The sequence below is a fragment of the Limulus polyphemus genome, unplaced genomic scaffold (assembly GCF_000517525.1).
Source record: "Limulus polyphemus unplaced genomic scaffold, Limulus_polyphemus-2.1.2 Scaffold842, whole genome shotgun sequence".
NCBI lineage: Eukaryota > Metazoa > Arthropoda > Merostomata > Xiphosura > Limulidae > Limulus > Limulus polyphemus.
The window spans coordinates 385,092-403,732 of record NW_013666452.1 but is presented as its reverse complement, the minus strand read 5'-3'; the positions used below and the strand labels follow the sequence as shown (position 1 = coordinate 403,732).

General features: G+C 31.7%; 1 protein-coding gene across 3 annotated transcripts in view; it reads left to right on the top strand.

Moving 5' to 3' along the window:
• The first annotated feature begins 1,438 nt into the window (after positions 1-1,438).
• LOC106460818 (serine-rich adhesin for platelets-like) overlaps positions 1,439-18,641 on the top strand; it is a 68,159-nt gene continuing 50,956 nt past the window's right edge. For 2 of the 3 annotated variants that reach the window (XM_022387622.1, XM_013920560.2), the window contains exons 1-2: positions 1,439-1,525; positions 18,411-18,536. In XM_022387622.1, the coding sequence (XP_022243330.1) occupies positions 1,462-1,525; positions 18,411-18,536 (190 nt within the window). In that variant the 5' untranslated portion in view covers positions 1,439-1,461. The remainder of the gene's footprint in view (positions 1,526-18,410; positions 18,537-18,641) is intronic. The other variant, XM_022387623.1, reaches the window with a different exon arrangement.

Genomic DNA, 18,641 nt, shown 5'->3' with positions numbered 1-18,641 from the left:
ATGTATTTATTTAATGTAAGTAGCTATTATTCGGGACGAACAGTACTAAGGAAGGAGCAGTGTTACGACAGCGGAAGTCACGTGACGCTAGTAACACGTCATGATATTCTAGAAGGATCATGTATGTTCGTATCAACTCTAGTATTCTCTACGCGCCCTCTCTCTCTCTCTCTTTATATATATATATATATATAAGCCAGCAAATGAAGTGACGGCATATAATAGATAATAGCAGACAGACAGATTGAAGATATAGACGGACAAATGAGTCAAGCGCAGTATTAAGTAAAGTGCGTGAATCGTTCTTTGGAAATTATAGCATGTGTTTAAGTTAAAGTGACTGTGGAAATTAAGTGTATTGCAAAGTTGAGTTGAGAAAGAATAAACTAGTTTTATTTAAGAAAGGATTTGTATGGCTGAAGTTTATCGAAAATAATTTCTACGGAAATTAACAAACGAACACAGAGACGTAACAATATTCAAACAAGCAATACAAAAACCCGTACATCTCCTGGTTTTGCTCTCTTGATCTTCTCGCCAGACGATACAGGTTTGTTAAATAAACACCGTGTTTGTTAATAATTGTTTTTTTCTATTTAAAATTATACTTTTGTTTTGTTGTTTTCTTCAATTGTCTATGTTAAAATTATTCTTCGCTGGGCAGTCTTGAACATGCATTTTACGGAAACTTTTTGCTTTTTTGCTAGACAATAATAGGTATCTGAATTCCACATTTCGACAAGTATAGGGTAGGCCTCTTGTATAATCTTCAAACATTTTTATAAGAAATTCGTTTATTATGATATCAAGCACTGTATTCACTGAATATTAGGGCAGAGCTAAATTTTTGCACTTTATTATTGTAACCCTACATTTGTTTTAGGTCATTAATGAATTTTATTTGCTTGTCTTTTCGTGAAGCATTTTCTTTATTTAATTATCATCATAAGGTATAATGTGAATTTTTATGTATCAAACTTACGTTTATACTTAGGCAGATATAAAACCACTAAACACATATTTCTTAATGCCTTACCAAAAATATTTTACGAAGTGTACACAACACACTTATTTATTTAATTTTCGAAGAACATTTTGGGAGTGCTAAAATTCAAATAACTTAGATCAAGGACTATACCCAAAGGTAGCCTACGGATATATTCTGGTTACTTTTATAAAACTTGATTATTCTACATTTGCAAAAGTAGGTGTATTCATAAACTGCTTGTGAGAGTGTACTACGGAGGCGGAGCTATGTGACAATATGAACAATTTACAGTATTAAGTCTTGGCTTTTATAATGTCCGTATTCTGTTAGAAAGGAACAAAAGACACGCCTATATATATATATATATATATAAAAACATACAACAGCTATGCCATCTGGTGGTAATGTTTCTGCTGATCATCGTCCTACTTATTGTAGAGCATGCGCGTTGTTCGTATTGCAAATGGCGTTGAATGTTATTGTTCCATGGCGAACGTCAAGGAGATAAAATTATGTTGGAAAAAATACCATTTTCCAGTAAGTAAAATCTGTCACTTAAACAAAAATTAATTTCAAAGAATTCATATAAGTTGTTATATAAGTACCAGTAAGGAACATATATCTAAAATGCTTGAGACTTGTGTTGCTCCTGTGTATGTTGCTAGTACTATGGTACTACTACTAGGCCTAGGGCCCTAGGCTATATTATTATTATTACTAATAGTAATAGTAGTTTATTAATATTGTTAGTAGTACATTGTACTAGTAGGTTATATTGTTTTTTAAAATGTAATTGTTTATCATAATACAACCTAATTCAATAACTTACTAGGGGTTTGATTTGTTAGATCTTTAATTTCAAACTTGAACAATTTTTCTTATGTTACTTTACAACGCTAAAACTGAAATATTTTAAACGGTGACATTCGACAAATTGGTACGAAATAAAAGTTTTAAAGTATATAATTTCATTGTACAGGACAGTGGTTAGGCCACATTTTGAGTATTGTATTCAGTTTTGGGCTTCTTACTGTAGAAAACATTGAATAATGAATTATTGGAAAGGGTTTAGAAGGCTAGTACTAGGTATAGGATAGAAAAGTTGTCATATGAGGACAGGTTAAGATCTCTGAATTTGATTTCTTTTGGAAAAAAGAAGAAAGGGGATCTGATTTTTTTGTTTAAGGTTGTTATTCACTTATTGCTAAGGGAAATGATGCTAATGCATCATCATTTTTTGCACTTAATGATGAATTTGACAGGACTAGGGGACACAAATATTAATTTTGGCAGGGTATGAGTCATTTAAAGTTATGAGTTTTATTTTTATAATAGCATTGTACATATGTACTATTAGGCTTTGAGTGTTTTATTTTAAAGTTTGGGGTAGTTGATGGAATGACTTAGTTGGACCAATAGGTCCCTTATTGTCCCTAAGTTATATCTTAATAAATTATTAATCCAGAGTAAAAAAAAAGTTCAAATAGTGACTTGTAAACAGAAGTGGAAATGTAACTTCACAATCTTCAATTAATTAAAACCCAAAATTATACAGAGGTCAGTGTAAGAAGGGAGCCATTACTTTGGGTTATGTATAATTCAAGTTTCATATTTAAATATTTATAATATTGGATGTAGGCCTAACAATTATAAAGGTTTCACAATAATAAAACCTTTCATTACTAATAGCAATACTATTGTATTAGCAGTGGTATTACCAGTGTCTGATAGTGATAATAATTTTGAATGAGGAATGTATAGAAGTTAGGTATGTGAAATTCTGTAAATGAACTACTACTGTGAGTTTGTAAGTGCTCATTGTACAAAGTTGTTAAAAATGCCTTAAATTGTAATAATTCACACATGAAAGTTATTTAAAGGCCAATAAAATCATCTTCCCATTATATATAAAAACTGTTTTATTTTAAAAATATGAAATAACAAAAACTGAAATTAAAAACATACACACATGCATTGTTCTTAAGCATCATGTAACCAAACCTGAAAAAAAAAAAACTTTCCACTGCCAACTTGCATGTGTTTTAGAAATTACCTACAACCACATCGTTCCAATAAACATTAATCTTTTTAATATTATTAGTTTTAATTGCACAATTAACCAGAAATATATACAGCCTATATGAACTTCTTAATTATGTCCAAACTTATGGAGAAAATAATACAGTTGTTCAATACCTGACAATATATATATATATATATGTACAGGGTAATGTAAAATTTGTGCATCACCACCATAATATTTCAAAGTCCCACCCTTAATATGATGTTTCTATGTCATGTTTGGATTTTATTAACTCTTTTTGTTACTGTAATTGTTGGGATGTCATTAAACTTGCAAGCACATGTGGAAGTAGTCCTGTTGTAACATAGCAATGTGGTAGTAAATGTACACATTTGGAATAGCTCTAAGGGTAGGATTTAGGAAAATATGATTCTACACACATCTTGTAGCAGGAACTTCTGACTAAAACCAGGCTAACTATATCGATCAAAACTATAATAATCAAGAAAAACTATCTTAGAATTTAATGAAGATGATCCTGTATAACAAACTTAACAAGAAATATTTAATGTCATAGATTAGTAATCCAAAAAACTGTAACCATGATCAGAATATATTGAATCAAGCTTCTTTTAATGTTTAATTAAATTTGTATTTGGATGAAGTTGATATTTTAGGCCTTACACTATTGAGGTCAATTCCATATACTTGGAGATGCAGGATTTGTATAAGTTTTATTTCTCTCATATTGATATATTTTTTAGTTGATGAAGCTTGAATTTATTGTATTGATATACTCAGACTTCATTTGACAACTATGGAAAAGAAAGGTTTTACATAAGTGGTAAAGTTCTATGTCTTTGGAGTTTACACAGTAACTTCATAGCCCTTTTCATTAAATGTTGTAAACACTAATGAATTTTTGCATACATGAAATTAACAAGAAGTTAGAGTTGTGGATGTTATGGCCTAAATAGCAGATTCTACCATAAATGTGAACTAAAGATATGTACATGAAAAAAGCTCATTTTAAATCTTTTAAAATTTGGTCATCAGCTGTTTTTAAAGCAAAGATTTTTTCTCTCTTGAGAATGTTTTCTTGGAATAATGCATGTGATGATGTTCTCAAAACAATTTTATTGTAACATCCTGGTACATTTGATAAAACTGAAATTTATGCCTGTGTATCTTAAGTATTTTTATCTTGTAGATTATAGAAAGCATTGATTTTGTACAAACTTCCAAGTTGGCAAACAACAAGAGGATTTTAACCCAATAATGATGACATGCTTCAGACTGAAGGACATTACATAACTCTCTTTTAAGTTTCTTTTCAGTAATAAAAACAATGAATAAAATTGTTTAAAATTTGACAAGAACCATCATGAAAGTGCATATAGTTTGAGAAAAATAAAATACTTAATTTTGATTTTTTTCAACTATTTCTACCAAAACTTTTATTATTTAAAGTAGTTATTTGTCTTTGGTCTCTAAATAGTTCACCTGCAATGTGATTTTCACCAAAGTATTAAAATATTATTTTTTATCTTAAGGTTTTCACATTTCATTTACGTAATCTCTAGAGCCTTCTGAATGAATATAAAAAGTTTTTTAAGGTAAATGTTTATATTTTATTTTCAATTTTCTCTACCAAATTACTAACTGTAGCTATTATCAACAACATATAGTGCAATGAAATGCTTAAATGAAGAAATAGAAATATGTACATACCTTTTACTTCTTCGTTGAATAATCGGAAAATATCTTCTTTGGGTCATATGCATAATTTCACATCTTTACCTTTTCACTTATAGTTTATATTCCTTTCCTATTCTTTACCATTGATTATTAATATCAACATACATTAGTGAGTACCTGCTAGTGATGGTATGAACTCTGGCAAAGTACATGCTTGGTAACTTCAGCCTTTCAGAGCAAGGGGAAGTTTTGGTTATTTTATAAAAATGATTAAACCTTTCATATATGGATTTTAAAACACAAATAATGCATAATTAACTAAAATATAATAGTAAAACCTAAATACAATTCAACTGTCTCTAACTATAACATACTTAGGTAAGAAACAACTGAAATGCTATTGTGAACAAAGCAGCCATCAATAGTATGAGCAGTTACATCTACCAAAGGACAACAACTCCGAGATAGAAATAATGAAATAAAATTACATTCACTCGAGGGAAAGCAATCAGGAAGATTAAATTCCCTTATGTAAAGTTGCATTTCCTCATGAATTTAAAAAAAAATTTAATCCATGTAATATGTATACTTTCATTAGCCATAACTAAAGGAATATGGATGAACCATGCATTTTCAATCGGGAAAGCCAACTAAAATGATGAAATTCCTTGGGAATGTAATATTTCAATCCCTGCAACTTGGCACCAATTTCAAACTTACCGTTGTTGGATTATAATGTAAAATGAGCTATTTCTAATGAGTATAAATACGTACATGTAACTAAAGCTCAACCTGAAGGTGGGCTTGGCATCTGTCAGGAATTGACAAAATTCATTTCTTCTTTCAACTGCATTCAGTGAAAGTACTTTGAAACATACATTTCAGAAGGTCAAGTAAAATACATTTTTGTTTAGTCTTACTTGTACATCACTAACTCCTTACTTTGCCAAATTTGACCTTGTTTGTAGCTCGTGAGTCCCGTGACACAAAAGTGAGGGATTTCATTATTGCTTTCGATGTTTCTTTTGAAATAAATGAATAAAAACAAAGATGATATAAAACTTTGATCTATGACGATTTGACGACAATAATTTCACTAAAATACATTGATAGTAAAATGGAGTCGTCGTTGTAGGGTTAACTTTCAAATTATCAGTGGGGTCTATATGGATTATACTGTCTTTTCAAACACATTTTTCTTATCTGTAGTACATATGCATCAAATAACCTCTCAGTCCATGAATTTGTTGTTCACAGGGTTCTTAATAACATATGAGTCACATTAAATAAGTTTGAACAAAAATTTCATTAAGATTACAGTTAATCCCACTTTCTAATACTGTAATTTTTGTGTATTTTATATAAGACATAACAATCTCTAAGTTTTCTTGGGCAGGTTTTTACATGCGTGTAGTAAAAGGCAAAAACAAAATTACTAAATATGATGCAATTTGTAGACCCCACACAAAGTTGCCTTCTCTCGTCTATTGAGAGAATGAGCAAGTTTGTTGGGAATGGAAATCAAACCTGAGACCCTAGAATTATGACTCCCCATTCCCCCCAAATTACTGAATTCAAACAAATGTGAAGTAAAAAAGATTTATAAGGCTAAAACTTGGAATAAATCAAATATCCCAATATGTAGCCATGTGCTTAACAACAAACAAATGTAATAATATTCTGGTTACTTGGATAGATGGAATAAACAAAAACAGTAAAAATGGAAAACCATAATTTTGATTAGTTGATTATTTGTGTGACATTTGATTTCATCATTATTTTGATTAGTTGATTATCTACAGTCAATATAATCATAATTGCAATGAATCAATTATGGGTATAATTGTAACGCTAATAATCTTAAACTAATTTATTTTGATTAATCAATTAGTTTATGGAATATTAATCAATGTAATCACTGTTTGTAGGTAATCAGTTGTGTCCTTTAATCAATTAAACCTTCCACCTCTAGCCATTTCTTTTGCTTTTAGAGGTATGTTGAACTGAACATGCTGTATCATCAGCAGAATTGAGGTCATTCAGTTGTGTATTAACAGTTGTTCATGAAATTCCATGATTGCCTTCTGCAGTTACTGTCTTCATGTTCCAATCAGTGACCAATGCGAATAATAGCAGAAATATAACACACTCTTTCATTATGCCATTTGTTATTACATTGAATGATGATGTCACTAGAGCTGGATGATTAGTGGTATTTGTTAACCAATTAGTTGATGGGCTCATTAATTAATTACAGTGGTGAGTTAACACCATAAGTTTGTGAACCATTGTGTTATTCTAACATGCTATTAACTGCCATATTTTCACCATGTTTTGGTTGTTGTTGTTTTTTTAAAGAATTTTTGAATTACTCTTTTTATATGTGATAGACATCTAGAGGTTGCCATTTGCACATTTTGTGAAAAACATTTTTGCTGAAGATATTTAAAAATTTTTTTTTTTATTCCCACTTCATGAATGAATTACTAATGTTGATTAGATGATCCTGTGGTTGACTTTTGTTTTTAAAATATGGAGTAATCACCCAATGATCTTGATGATTAAATGATAAAACATTTTATGATTACCAATAAGAGTAATAATGTTTTTATCTAAAACATCACAATTGCGATTGGAAATAATTCAGTCACCAGTTTGCCAAGTTATTTATGTATGTTTTTTTAATAGGATTGACATAAAAGTAATATTCATCAGAATATTTTGCAATTGCCTGCCATTTTTACTGAACAGTAAACTTGAGTAAACTCATCTGATTTGGTTCCATTTAGTAAAAATTATAACAAAAAAACTCATGTTTACAAACACTGAAACTGAAAAAACAACAATTAAAATCACTAATTTTAAACAAAGAACCAAACATCAATAAGATACCTTTATTTAGCTTTAAGCAATTTCCAGTCATGTGACTTGTTTGATACTGTATATATATATATATATGTTCTTGTTTTTTGGTGATGACAAACACCTTCTTCAATTGTTTTATATGTTAAACTTGTAATAAAGTTTGCTTTGTTACCCATTCAGTCTTCTTTGTTATCCATTCAATCTGTCTCTAAACTGTAGAATCTTAGCTTATATCAAGTTATGTTCTTCTTCTTATTGAAGATAATTTCTGTAGCTTTAGAACAGATATGATTTAACACATATGTCTACACTTCACAAATGAAAGGGACATTTACAGAAACTACAGAAAATCATTTAAACCTTTATATTTACTATAACATGATAGTCTAATTCTTGCTCTATTCAATCTAACTTGAACTTTTTTATAGCAGCTTTCAAAGCTGTGTTTCATTAGTTGTATTTATTGAGACTTCCACTGTAAAAATACTTTAGATTAATCAGTGTTTAACATAAGTCCTAAAGTAACCTGAATAAGTAAGTCAAACAAAGTTAAAATAGTGTTAATTAGCTCAGTTGGGTTATAATTCTGTGATTTCAAGACTTTTATGAAAACTAAGGGAAATGGTTGAAAATCAAAAAATGGACAATATATTCCCAATGGGTAATTGTTTCTAAACAAAAATAATGTTATCCTTTGGAATTGGCAGAAAAATTTACAGGTTGAGTTAGAATTGTTGAAACATATTAGAATTGACATATAAAACTGACTTCAAAATTTTCAACTAAAGGAGATTTTTTTAATGTCATGAAAACATCAAAAACCAGAGTCTTCAAACCTCAGGTACAATAATTTAGAATTAAGTTACTTTTTTATTCATAAACTTTGTATGTGGAAATGTATCATTAGTACGATAGTACTTATAGTAGAAATGAGCCAGATGTGCAATACAAATTAAAATCTCAAACACACTGCAAAACATTATGTAAACAAAACTTTATATGCACTTTACACACATACTGTTGATTAGTAAACAAACCAACTGCAGAGTAACAAAGCACTTGAGAAAGTCGGTAGAATAAAAACTTTCACGAAACCACAAATTTGTCGATCTGACTAATTAATGTTGTGGGAAAGGCATAGCTCTCTCTTGCCTTCACCTTATGTAAACTTAAATGCACATAATTGAATTATGCTACCTTGTGGCTAAAATCATTTTTTTAGTTTTACTTATAAGCTTGGTAATAACAATAACCATTTTACAACATTTTACTAGCCATATTCTATGATTATGAGCATGCTGTGTGAGTTGCCAATTAATAACCTGCTCTCATATCACGTGCAAATGCACGATTTTTTATGTGCACACACTACGTGATTAGCCTGCAGCTGTATCAGCTAGGTAAAAAAATGTGGACAATGTAGATTCTATAAATTTAGGTTCTTACTAAAATCTTATGTTGATAACCTTGAAAAGTCTTTGACCCAGTGAAGAGAGTCACTGCAGTAGAGATAAGGTCAGAAACAGTAATGCTGAATATGCAAAACAAGCCTTAGCCATTAATGCAATCAAAGAAAAAGCTTTCACCCTGAATAGATGGGAAAAAACTATAGCAAAGATATCAGCAAAAGCCAGGAAATGCGGAGAGATAGCTCTAAAAAAACTGAAAAGGATAGGCCTAGAGCCCAACCACTCTCAAGACAAAGTTAAAAAAAATGCTACGAGATAAGTGTAAACAAATTTTTAAATAATAAAAATTAGGAAGTAGGAATGAGCAGGATAACATTACAACACTTGATGGTTTTGACACGGTACAGCCTCAAATTAGGTGTGGCCATCGTTCTGCTCATTCCTACTTTGTGTTTTGATAACATTACAACACTTGATGGTTTTGACACGGTACAACCTCAAAGTAGGTGTGGCCATCGGTCTGCTCATTCCTACTTTGTGTTTTACATTGATCTGATCCAATTATAGACTGGAATTGAGTTTTATCAGTAACTATTTCAAAAATCAGCAGTTTTGATACTATTCTTTTGGCTCGCCCCTTAACGGTAATTCAGATAGCTATAATGTCTTCTATAAGCAAAGTATGACTATTAAAGCTTCCTGTCTCAGTTCCGACACCAAACATCTCCCTTATGATGTCATGCAAATTATATTAGAGTCACATAATTTGATTACATACATGTATCTGTACTTGATTTACAACAGAGAAATTTAGCTACATACACCTTTCATTAACAAAGTCCTTACCAAAGCCACCAAATACAGTGACAGAAAATTTAAAGAAACTGTTCCCATCAAACAACTATGACCACACAGGAATAGGAACAAAGGATGACACCTATAATTATAATTTTATTTTTTTTCATTGTAACTTTTGTTATTTCAGTCTTTAACTTAGAACTATTTTTCACTAAAAGTAGCAGTTTATAATTTCAACAACTAGCTTTACTATTTAAACCAGTTGAAGCTTTGTACTGTCAGTTATGATGTGTTTTAGTGAAACACTTCCAAAGAAAATGTAAAGCAAAACATTGAGTGTCCAATTAAAGAAAAAATAAATTTGGTGTTATAGGAACATTTATTACTAGTATTAACAAGTTTATAAGAACTGCAAGTGTTCTAAGCTAAAGTAACTTCGATGAAAACAAATTTCTAAAGTCTAGACACATTGTTAGAGTGTCTTAAAAAAAGCCATGGTGCAAAAATTTCCTATGACAATGTTTAATCGACTTTCATACTGCTGTATTAAATTGTAAATTATCAATTATTGACTGAAGCCATGACTGGATCCACTCTCTGTAGAGAATGTTGGTGATCTTATTCGTAGTGTGATGGATACATGTTTGGATCTGTGGTGGTCCTCGGGGGGGGCTCTGAGGCTGCAATTAAGGAGAGGCTGGAGAGAATTTAGATTTGATTTTTCCTGCACTTTCTTTTAGTCTTTTGGCTTTTTAGTTCCCTTGTGGGGCAGTGATGAGTTTGCAGACTCATAGCTGAAGTCCCTGGTTCAATTCTCTCAGGTGAATGAACATGGCAGATGATCCAACATTGCTTTGCTCTAACAAAAATAAAATTACCTCACAAAAGGTTGTTCCAATCAGTGGTAATCAACACAGTCTTGGAAAAAAAAGGCCACTTTGGGATAAGCTACCTTTAATTTGATTTTCTGTTGGTTCCTCGAGAGTGTGATGATTTTGGATTTTTCCTGGTTCCTTTTGAGCATGCTCATTACTTGATGGTTGAAAGGTTTGAGAGTGAATTTTTAGTTTTTGTCTTCATCTACGAATATTGTGGTTCATGCTGGAAGGTTTGCTTCTCAGTTACATGAAAGGACAGTTATGCCTTATCAGACACATTGTTGGAGCTTCATGATTTTAGCCTACTACCACCAAGAAGAAGCATTTTCTGACTCTCAAATAATACTTCTGCTCCTCGATTTTCGTGGTTTTAAGGCAAAGTTTGTAGTTAATCTGAGTAAATCTATGTCCCCTGATGGGACAGGGTAAGTCTTTCAACTCTAACATCCACCATTTTGTTTCCCTTTTACTTTATTGCAAGACTCTCAGGATGACCAACTTCACTGATGATGAGCTGGATCCCTTGTTAGCATGCCTGTTGGTTAAATTTTTGGCTTCTACATTCCTCCCTGTTGTCAATGGAGTCTTGAATTTCATCGGCCACCAAAGGGGGTTGTACGTCCCCCCCCCCCCTATTTGTGGGTCCCAACCCTGACATCAGCCTCTTGGTACATTGGTATCCAGAAGAGATTCTGTCAATATCCAAGGGTCCTGCTACTTGGTTGGATCCGCAGCATCATCAGTTATTGTATACCTTCAAGGTTTGTTGAGGCTCGGCTCCAAACCAATTTTGTGCTAGCAACCACTAATTCAATATACTTTATACAGGTTGCAACTGGCTCTGTAGAAATGAGGTGTTCCCTAAGACGACCAAGGAGCTGACCAGTTGGTATTACTGTACTATGCTGGACCACCACTCATCGACTGTCATGAATAAAGCATAAGGGAATCCTGCTTGTTCTTGCTGATCATCAGATTGAATAAATCAAGATGAGTTTTCTTTTAAAAATATAGGGAACTTGGTTCACCTATTGCACTGTTTCCCGAGCAATGTTCCTCAGGACTTCCCAATGCACATTACCCTCCAGATTCTAGTAGTGGAGCTAGGGATTCCTTACCACACCCAGTTTCCGGTCACTGGGGTGGTGGACAGAGGCTTTTTCTCCAGAGTGTTAGAGTGAATTCCTCCACTCTTAGAGAAGAAGGCAAAGTTGGAGGCCCTTCTATCCAGATCCCTGGATATTTTCCCCAGATGTCAGTAAGAGTGGTACCAACCTATGCAGAAGCCTATTTATAATACCTGTTCAGATTTGCCAATCCACTATCTGGTTGGGCTGTCACGACCCTTCTGTTTTATCAATATATATTCAGTACATTGTTCATGGAATGGGTTCACTATCTCCTCATAATTCCGAATGCAGAGTGGTCCCATCTTGGGTCCTTGCTTGATCACAGTTGTTCCAAGTCCTTCCCATAACTTCAGAGGCAAGTGGAATGTACCTTGCCCACATGGTTGGGGAGTGAGGATGAATGTTCATAATTCCAGACCAGATGAGTTCTGTTTCCTCAGGTTGAGTAAGGCATATATGATCCTGTCATTCCAAAACTGGGGTGTTGCTTTTGGGGTTCTTCAGGTGGAGAAGATTTGTTGCTTACTTTCTTGTCATGATTTCGGTGGCTCGGAATGCATCACTCTATGGCTACAGTTTGGGATCCACTCGTATGTATATATATAGGTATAATGTTGTGGTCCTATTGCTCTAGCCAGTGATGTTGGATATAGGGACCAAGACCCCTTTATTCCAGCCCTGAGTATTGGAACCTCGGCTATCTGGTTGGGACTGGCCTATAGTGATGATAACTCGTATGCAGTTTCACCCACAATACAGGAACTCAGTTCTGGGTGAAGAGCATTCTTGTTCTAGATGTAGTGCGGTTCTCCCACTAGGTTGCCAATCTTCTATTGAGACACCCATGATCTATGCAGATGCTTTCTGTATGGATAATGCCCTCACTGGCCCCTCCACCTTATCAATGTGGGATTCTAGCTATAAGTGTGAAAAGTGGTAAGTATGTTTTAGTAGTTAACATTTTCTTAAATTGGAAATGTATTTTCAATAATACTTGCCTCCTTTCAAACTCTCCTGCCCTTCCTCTCTGCTAAGAACCATTGTTAAAGACTGGGATGCAGTCAGTATAGAAAACACTGAATGCTTATATGCAGTACCAGGATAGATGACGCATTGACGTAGGTAGACAGTGTTATGATACAAATATTGCCAAGGGTAATTAAGTGGGGTATAAATGATTGGAGCAAGCGATAAAAATCAGTCCAATGCTTAGATGAGCAAAGGAAGAAACCCTGGCAGTGGAGTAATAGCTATATGTGTGAGCAGATGAAAGTATTATTGGAAATACATTTTCATTTAAGGGAAATGTTAACTTAATATCCCAATCAAATAAAAACAGTAAAATTAATATTTTTTCTCTAATACTACATGGTAAAGTAAGTAGATCTTTTGGTATTAATTTCTGAATAAAATAGAGTGGAGGGTCTGAACCTTTTTCTAGATCTTCTCATGCTTAAACAACATTAAAAGAATACTGTAAAAAAGTAGTAAATACACCCTCATTTGCCACTTAACCCTCTCACAACGGGTCTTCCTATTGTCAGGGGTCAAAGGACTTGTCATCACATTTGTACTCTTACATTCAAAATTTTATTGATCTCCTATTTTCTGAAGGTATGGCAATAAGTTTGGTATCGCATTAAAGATTATTATACATTAGTTAATTTCTTAATTTAAAAGTAAATATTAAAACAATATTTTTGAATATCAATGTGTGTGTGTGTTGAATACAGTTTTGGTTCAAATTATGTTTCTGATGTCTAAATACAAAGTCTGTAGTTTCTTACAAAATAGAAACTAAAATTATCAATATTGACAACCTAAAATATAAAATGAGAGCCTCCTATCTTTTCTATTTGCTGAGATATTACTTCATTTGGTGAATCAAACAAAGTAGCCTCACTCACCTCTTTCCATTTTTGGAAGTACTTGATTATGTACACCTACTTCTGTCTGTGATATGTGAATAACCAATTGAAAGCTCAGAATTGCCCCCCTCATTGTTTTCTCAGTCTATAGAAGGTAGGAAATTCCCTAGATTATATTTTGTCTTGTTTTGCCAAAGGTGAAACAATATTTTTTTTTACTCAAATACAATTTAGTTCGTAAGCCTGATAAAGTACAGTGGAGTTCTGTAATATTGATTGAGTAATTTATAATATTTGGTTATTTCAAAATGAATATATATATAAATCTAAAAAAATTTTGTTTTACATCCTCCACTTGCAAAATTTGACAAGGCTTAGCAAATTAGGGCAAGTGGGCAAACGAGTACAAAGACTGTAAGTAGAAAAAATCATTGTTTTCTATATTTCTTTATTTACTGTTTTATGTTTTAAGAAAAATAACTGAAATTTAAGAACTTATTTGTAAATAGTAATAATATGTATGCATGTGTAATGTATTATAACCAAAATGTGACTATATTTTACAAAATACTGGTTTGCTGGAACAAACTGAAGGCCAGTTTTATGTTATTGGATATGGTAACATGACTGCACGTGTGCTGCATCATTGCAACTTCTGAAATGTTAGTTAGACATGGCTGAAAGATCAATGAATAAAAAAGTATATGTATGTATATATATATATATATATATATATATAGATGTATAATGTTATGAGATTTAACCTACTTAGATTGAACATTTGTAGTTTCTTGATATACTTTTTAACCATTCTTGAATGAAAAAAACATAATTTATATCTATTTCCTAATTTTTTATGTTGGTTACGAGATCGGTCAAATTGACCAAACCCATACAGAGATAAAATAGTGAAAATAACAGATGAAATATAAAGTTTTTTCTAAAAAACATTTGTTAATTATCTGGAGGCTATAAAGATTTCACATGTGAAATTTGACAATTTTCTGAAATATAAATGTATTTTTAATCATAAAATCAAAATTACTTTGCATGTTAAATAGTCAGAGATTGAAAAGAAAAAATGCATGAGCAAATCTCTACTTCAAAAATCTGAAACTTAATAAAATTGATTTTTTATGCACTAAAGCCTTGTAAAGTTTACTGATAATTGCAAAATTTTGTTAAGATATGCTTCCTGTATTAAAAGTTATAGTTTGAAAACTGTAACAAACACAAAATGATTATGAGGTCAGTCCCTGTGACCAAGCCTGTAGTGAGAGAGTCTATGGTGTGTGCTGCCAGCCAGTTGTCATCCCTCTAGTCAGCAGTTCAAAATTAATGGCAGATAACTTTAGTAGCTTTGCCATAAAGACAGGACAAGCAAATTTGGTGGCACTGAAAATTGAGCTGTAGACCCAAATCACAAGTCTATGCTAGCCCAAAGCTGAGAAAACTTATAATGCTAAAATAGGGTTTTTATACCCCTAGTAAACAGAGTAAAGATAGCTCATTATGTAGCTTTGTACTGAGTAATAAACAAATATACTGGCAATATCTGGCTTATTTTGGAGTTTTTGTTCCTTCTTCACCCCCATTCTGTGTTAAATCACACAAAAACTACTGTATAAGCTAACATTAGCAATCAGGGATGTATTTTTTCATGTAACCATTGTTTTGCTGCAATTTCTCTATTTCTTTGACTTCATTTTCAATATTTTCACCTTCAACCCTTTCAGGTTTCCTGTGTAAAGAAAAGTTTTGCCGATTCTTACTCAATGCCATCTACTTCCCACAGAGTGGACTCTTCATCTTTTTGATTCATTAGTGGTTTTGTGAATGTCTGGCTCATCTGGTGGTCTATGTCTTCACTACTTTGCTCTCAATAGACATCTTCCACTTTAATAGTCTGTTACAGGTCCAAATTTCTGACAGTGGATGCCCTTTGTTAATCCTGAGAAAACCTGTTATTTATTTCTACCCTCCGTTCAACCTTCTTCTTCTTCCGGTCTTAACCAAGTACAGTTACTCAAAGTTCCAGGTTCTCCTCATTGTTTCACTTTAGCTTGCTCAATCTTGGTTTCCATTATTACATCTACTTTCTCATCAAGGAACAGTCACAATACCATCATAGAATCATCTTTTATGACAATGTTTAATGTCCATTTTTTTAACAATAACATTTTGTATTTATGACTTCACAGCTGACAGTTGTTTATTCCATTGTTTGAGAAACAGATTCCCCTCATGGGGCGAACTCAGTGTTAGTCTATTCTTGAAAACACTTCTCCAGCTGAAGATCTTGACAGTCCATTCCAGAAAAAAAAAAGTTAAATTTACTTAATATATGTTTTTTTCCAAAGGATTTTTGAAGATCACAATGAAAAAAAATTAGTTGAAAATATAGATATATATTTTATGCAGTGTACATATAAATATTTATTGTTTTAATTTTTATTTAATTTAGCCACTTGACTTTTTGCAAGCAACTTATATATATTTAGTTTACAGTGTTAAGGATACATTATATTTTAAAATACCAAACAACTGATTAAATCCCATTAAATTTAACTGGTTGTTTAGTATTTTAAAATATATTGTTTTTTTAACACTATTAACTACTTGGAAATTTAACAAATGAACAAAAGCTTACCAGACTGCAGCTTATAAATAGAAACAGATAACATACAATATTTCTTTAGCTGAATGGGATTATTGGAAATCAGTCTGTAAAACAATGTGATCTTTGGCATGTATCTTATGCCATGTTGAAAACTATTGAATTTTCAAAAGTGACAGATAATATTGATTAGACTTGTATGTAAATTTCTTAAATTTTCAGTGTCAAGTTAGCATATTGTTCTTGATTTTTGTACTTCTGTCAGAATGAAAAATTCCTTAAGAACTCAAAAAACATATAAAAATGGTAAACTTTGGTTTTAGTTTTGGATCTTAAGAAAAGTTCTAAATTGCATGGTATAGATAATTAATCAAAAGCACCAAACCATATAATTACATCAGAACTATGATGTTCTTTTGTATATTAGTCTAGATTGCAACAGTTAAAATTAATAATTTAAAAATGAGCATTTATAAGAGATTAGTTAATATAGTATAGGAATATTCAACCAATGGTGTGGCAAAATTTACTATAAGTGCAATATATTTGTAGCATTAGTTCAGTAATATTCAGAAATATTTTAAAATGTTTCAAGTGGAGCTGGGCAGTTAGTGGTATGTGCTAATTGATTAACCCTAAAGGTGTACCTGTCTTTGTATGGCAACCCTATATAATGCAGTTTGAATTTTCTTCTAGAAATGCAAATCAAGTGCACAAAATCAATTGACAAAGCATAATCTGCACAGATAGCAATCTCAGCCATAAATTTGTATTCAACATGGTGTATGTTGCAATGAAAAACATAATAATATTTACAGTTGAAAATTGTTTAATTTTTATGAGAAAACAGACCCAAAATGGCATAAAATTGCACAAAGATATTTACAATATAGTGTGTGGTCTACACGGATACTATCATCACCACTGTTTTAATGATTCACTAAAACATAATTTCTTGCTAAATGATTTATATATATATCTACGTTTTTATTCAGCAAATAATAATTTAATAAGTTGTGTGTTTCAGAAGACTACCTTAAATTTAGGTTATAATTGTTCTAGTTTTGATTGTTGGAATTTATTTCATTCCAATTATATTTGCCCCATAAAATCACAAATTTTTTTTTCTTGCTTGTACATATTTTAGCTTGAAGAACAGATACCATCATCATCATCACAACTTTCACATATTTGTAATTGGAACCAGTTATTATAAATAACTCTTTTAAACTAAATACCATTACATAACGTGGGTGCTACAAAACAGTTGTCTTCTTTCTATTCAGCAGTTCAAAATTAACCCATTATGTAGCTTTGTGCTTAACAACTAACAAATATAATAGCAATATTTTGAGTAGCTTTACTTTCAAGAAAAACAAAATCTTTAGATACTTGAGAACAAAAACTGAGCTTAACTAAGCTTCTTTTTTCAAAACATTTGCTTTCTGTCAAAAATATGGTTAATTAGTCATGCATTATATTGGTATTTTATGTGTTTAAAGATTTTCAATCACTCAAAAAAACACATCCAGGAAATGGGCTTTATTTCAAATATTTGCTGTTGAAGGTGGAGAAGTAAGACTGCTTGAGAAAAAGATTTAGAGAGACTTTAAGTTATTAAAAACAACAACCTGGATGCAGCTCTTATTTCACTGTTCATTTTTACTGTTTTAAACTAAATATAGGGGATTTTGTTATTAAAGTTTCTTTAATTGTATTTAATTTTGTTTTTCCTCTTAACTAAATGCTAAAACGATTTCCTTTGGGATTATAAATAGACATTAGATTAACTTTTAAATAATATATTTTTCAGTTTTCTGATTCATGTGTAAAATTTCTCTGAGGAAGCTCATCTGTTCTCCTTTTTCTCTGATGCTCAAATCCAATTCTGTTAAGATGTTTTTTATGGTTTTCACTGAGAAATGAAAGAACAGTTTATTTATAGCTCATTTTAGAGATACAGTACTTTAATAGAGAAGTAAAAAAGACAATTTAAGATGGTCAGTTGTATTTCTTTATTACTGGTTGAGCCGTGTTAGTTTTTTTTTATATTATGTGCATGTCTGTTTACATATAACTCAACCAAATTACAATTTAAAATGTGTTGATTGATAGTTATTTATTGTGTGTTTACAGCTTCGGGTGGGGAGGAACAGGATCTAGCTACTACTGTGTTGACTTGTGAAGGAGACTTGGAAGATCCTGCTTTCTCATACCGATTATGTCTCCTAGTAAGCAAATTGCAGACTCTTATTTCAGATGGTATGTGAACAATTCAAAATTGTTATGCAACATTTAAAAATTATTCTGTTATTGCTTTAACCCTTTCGATATGGGTCACAGATGAAAGGCCATGTCATCTCGTTT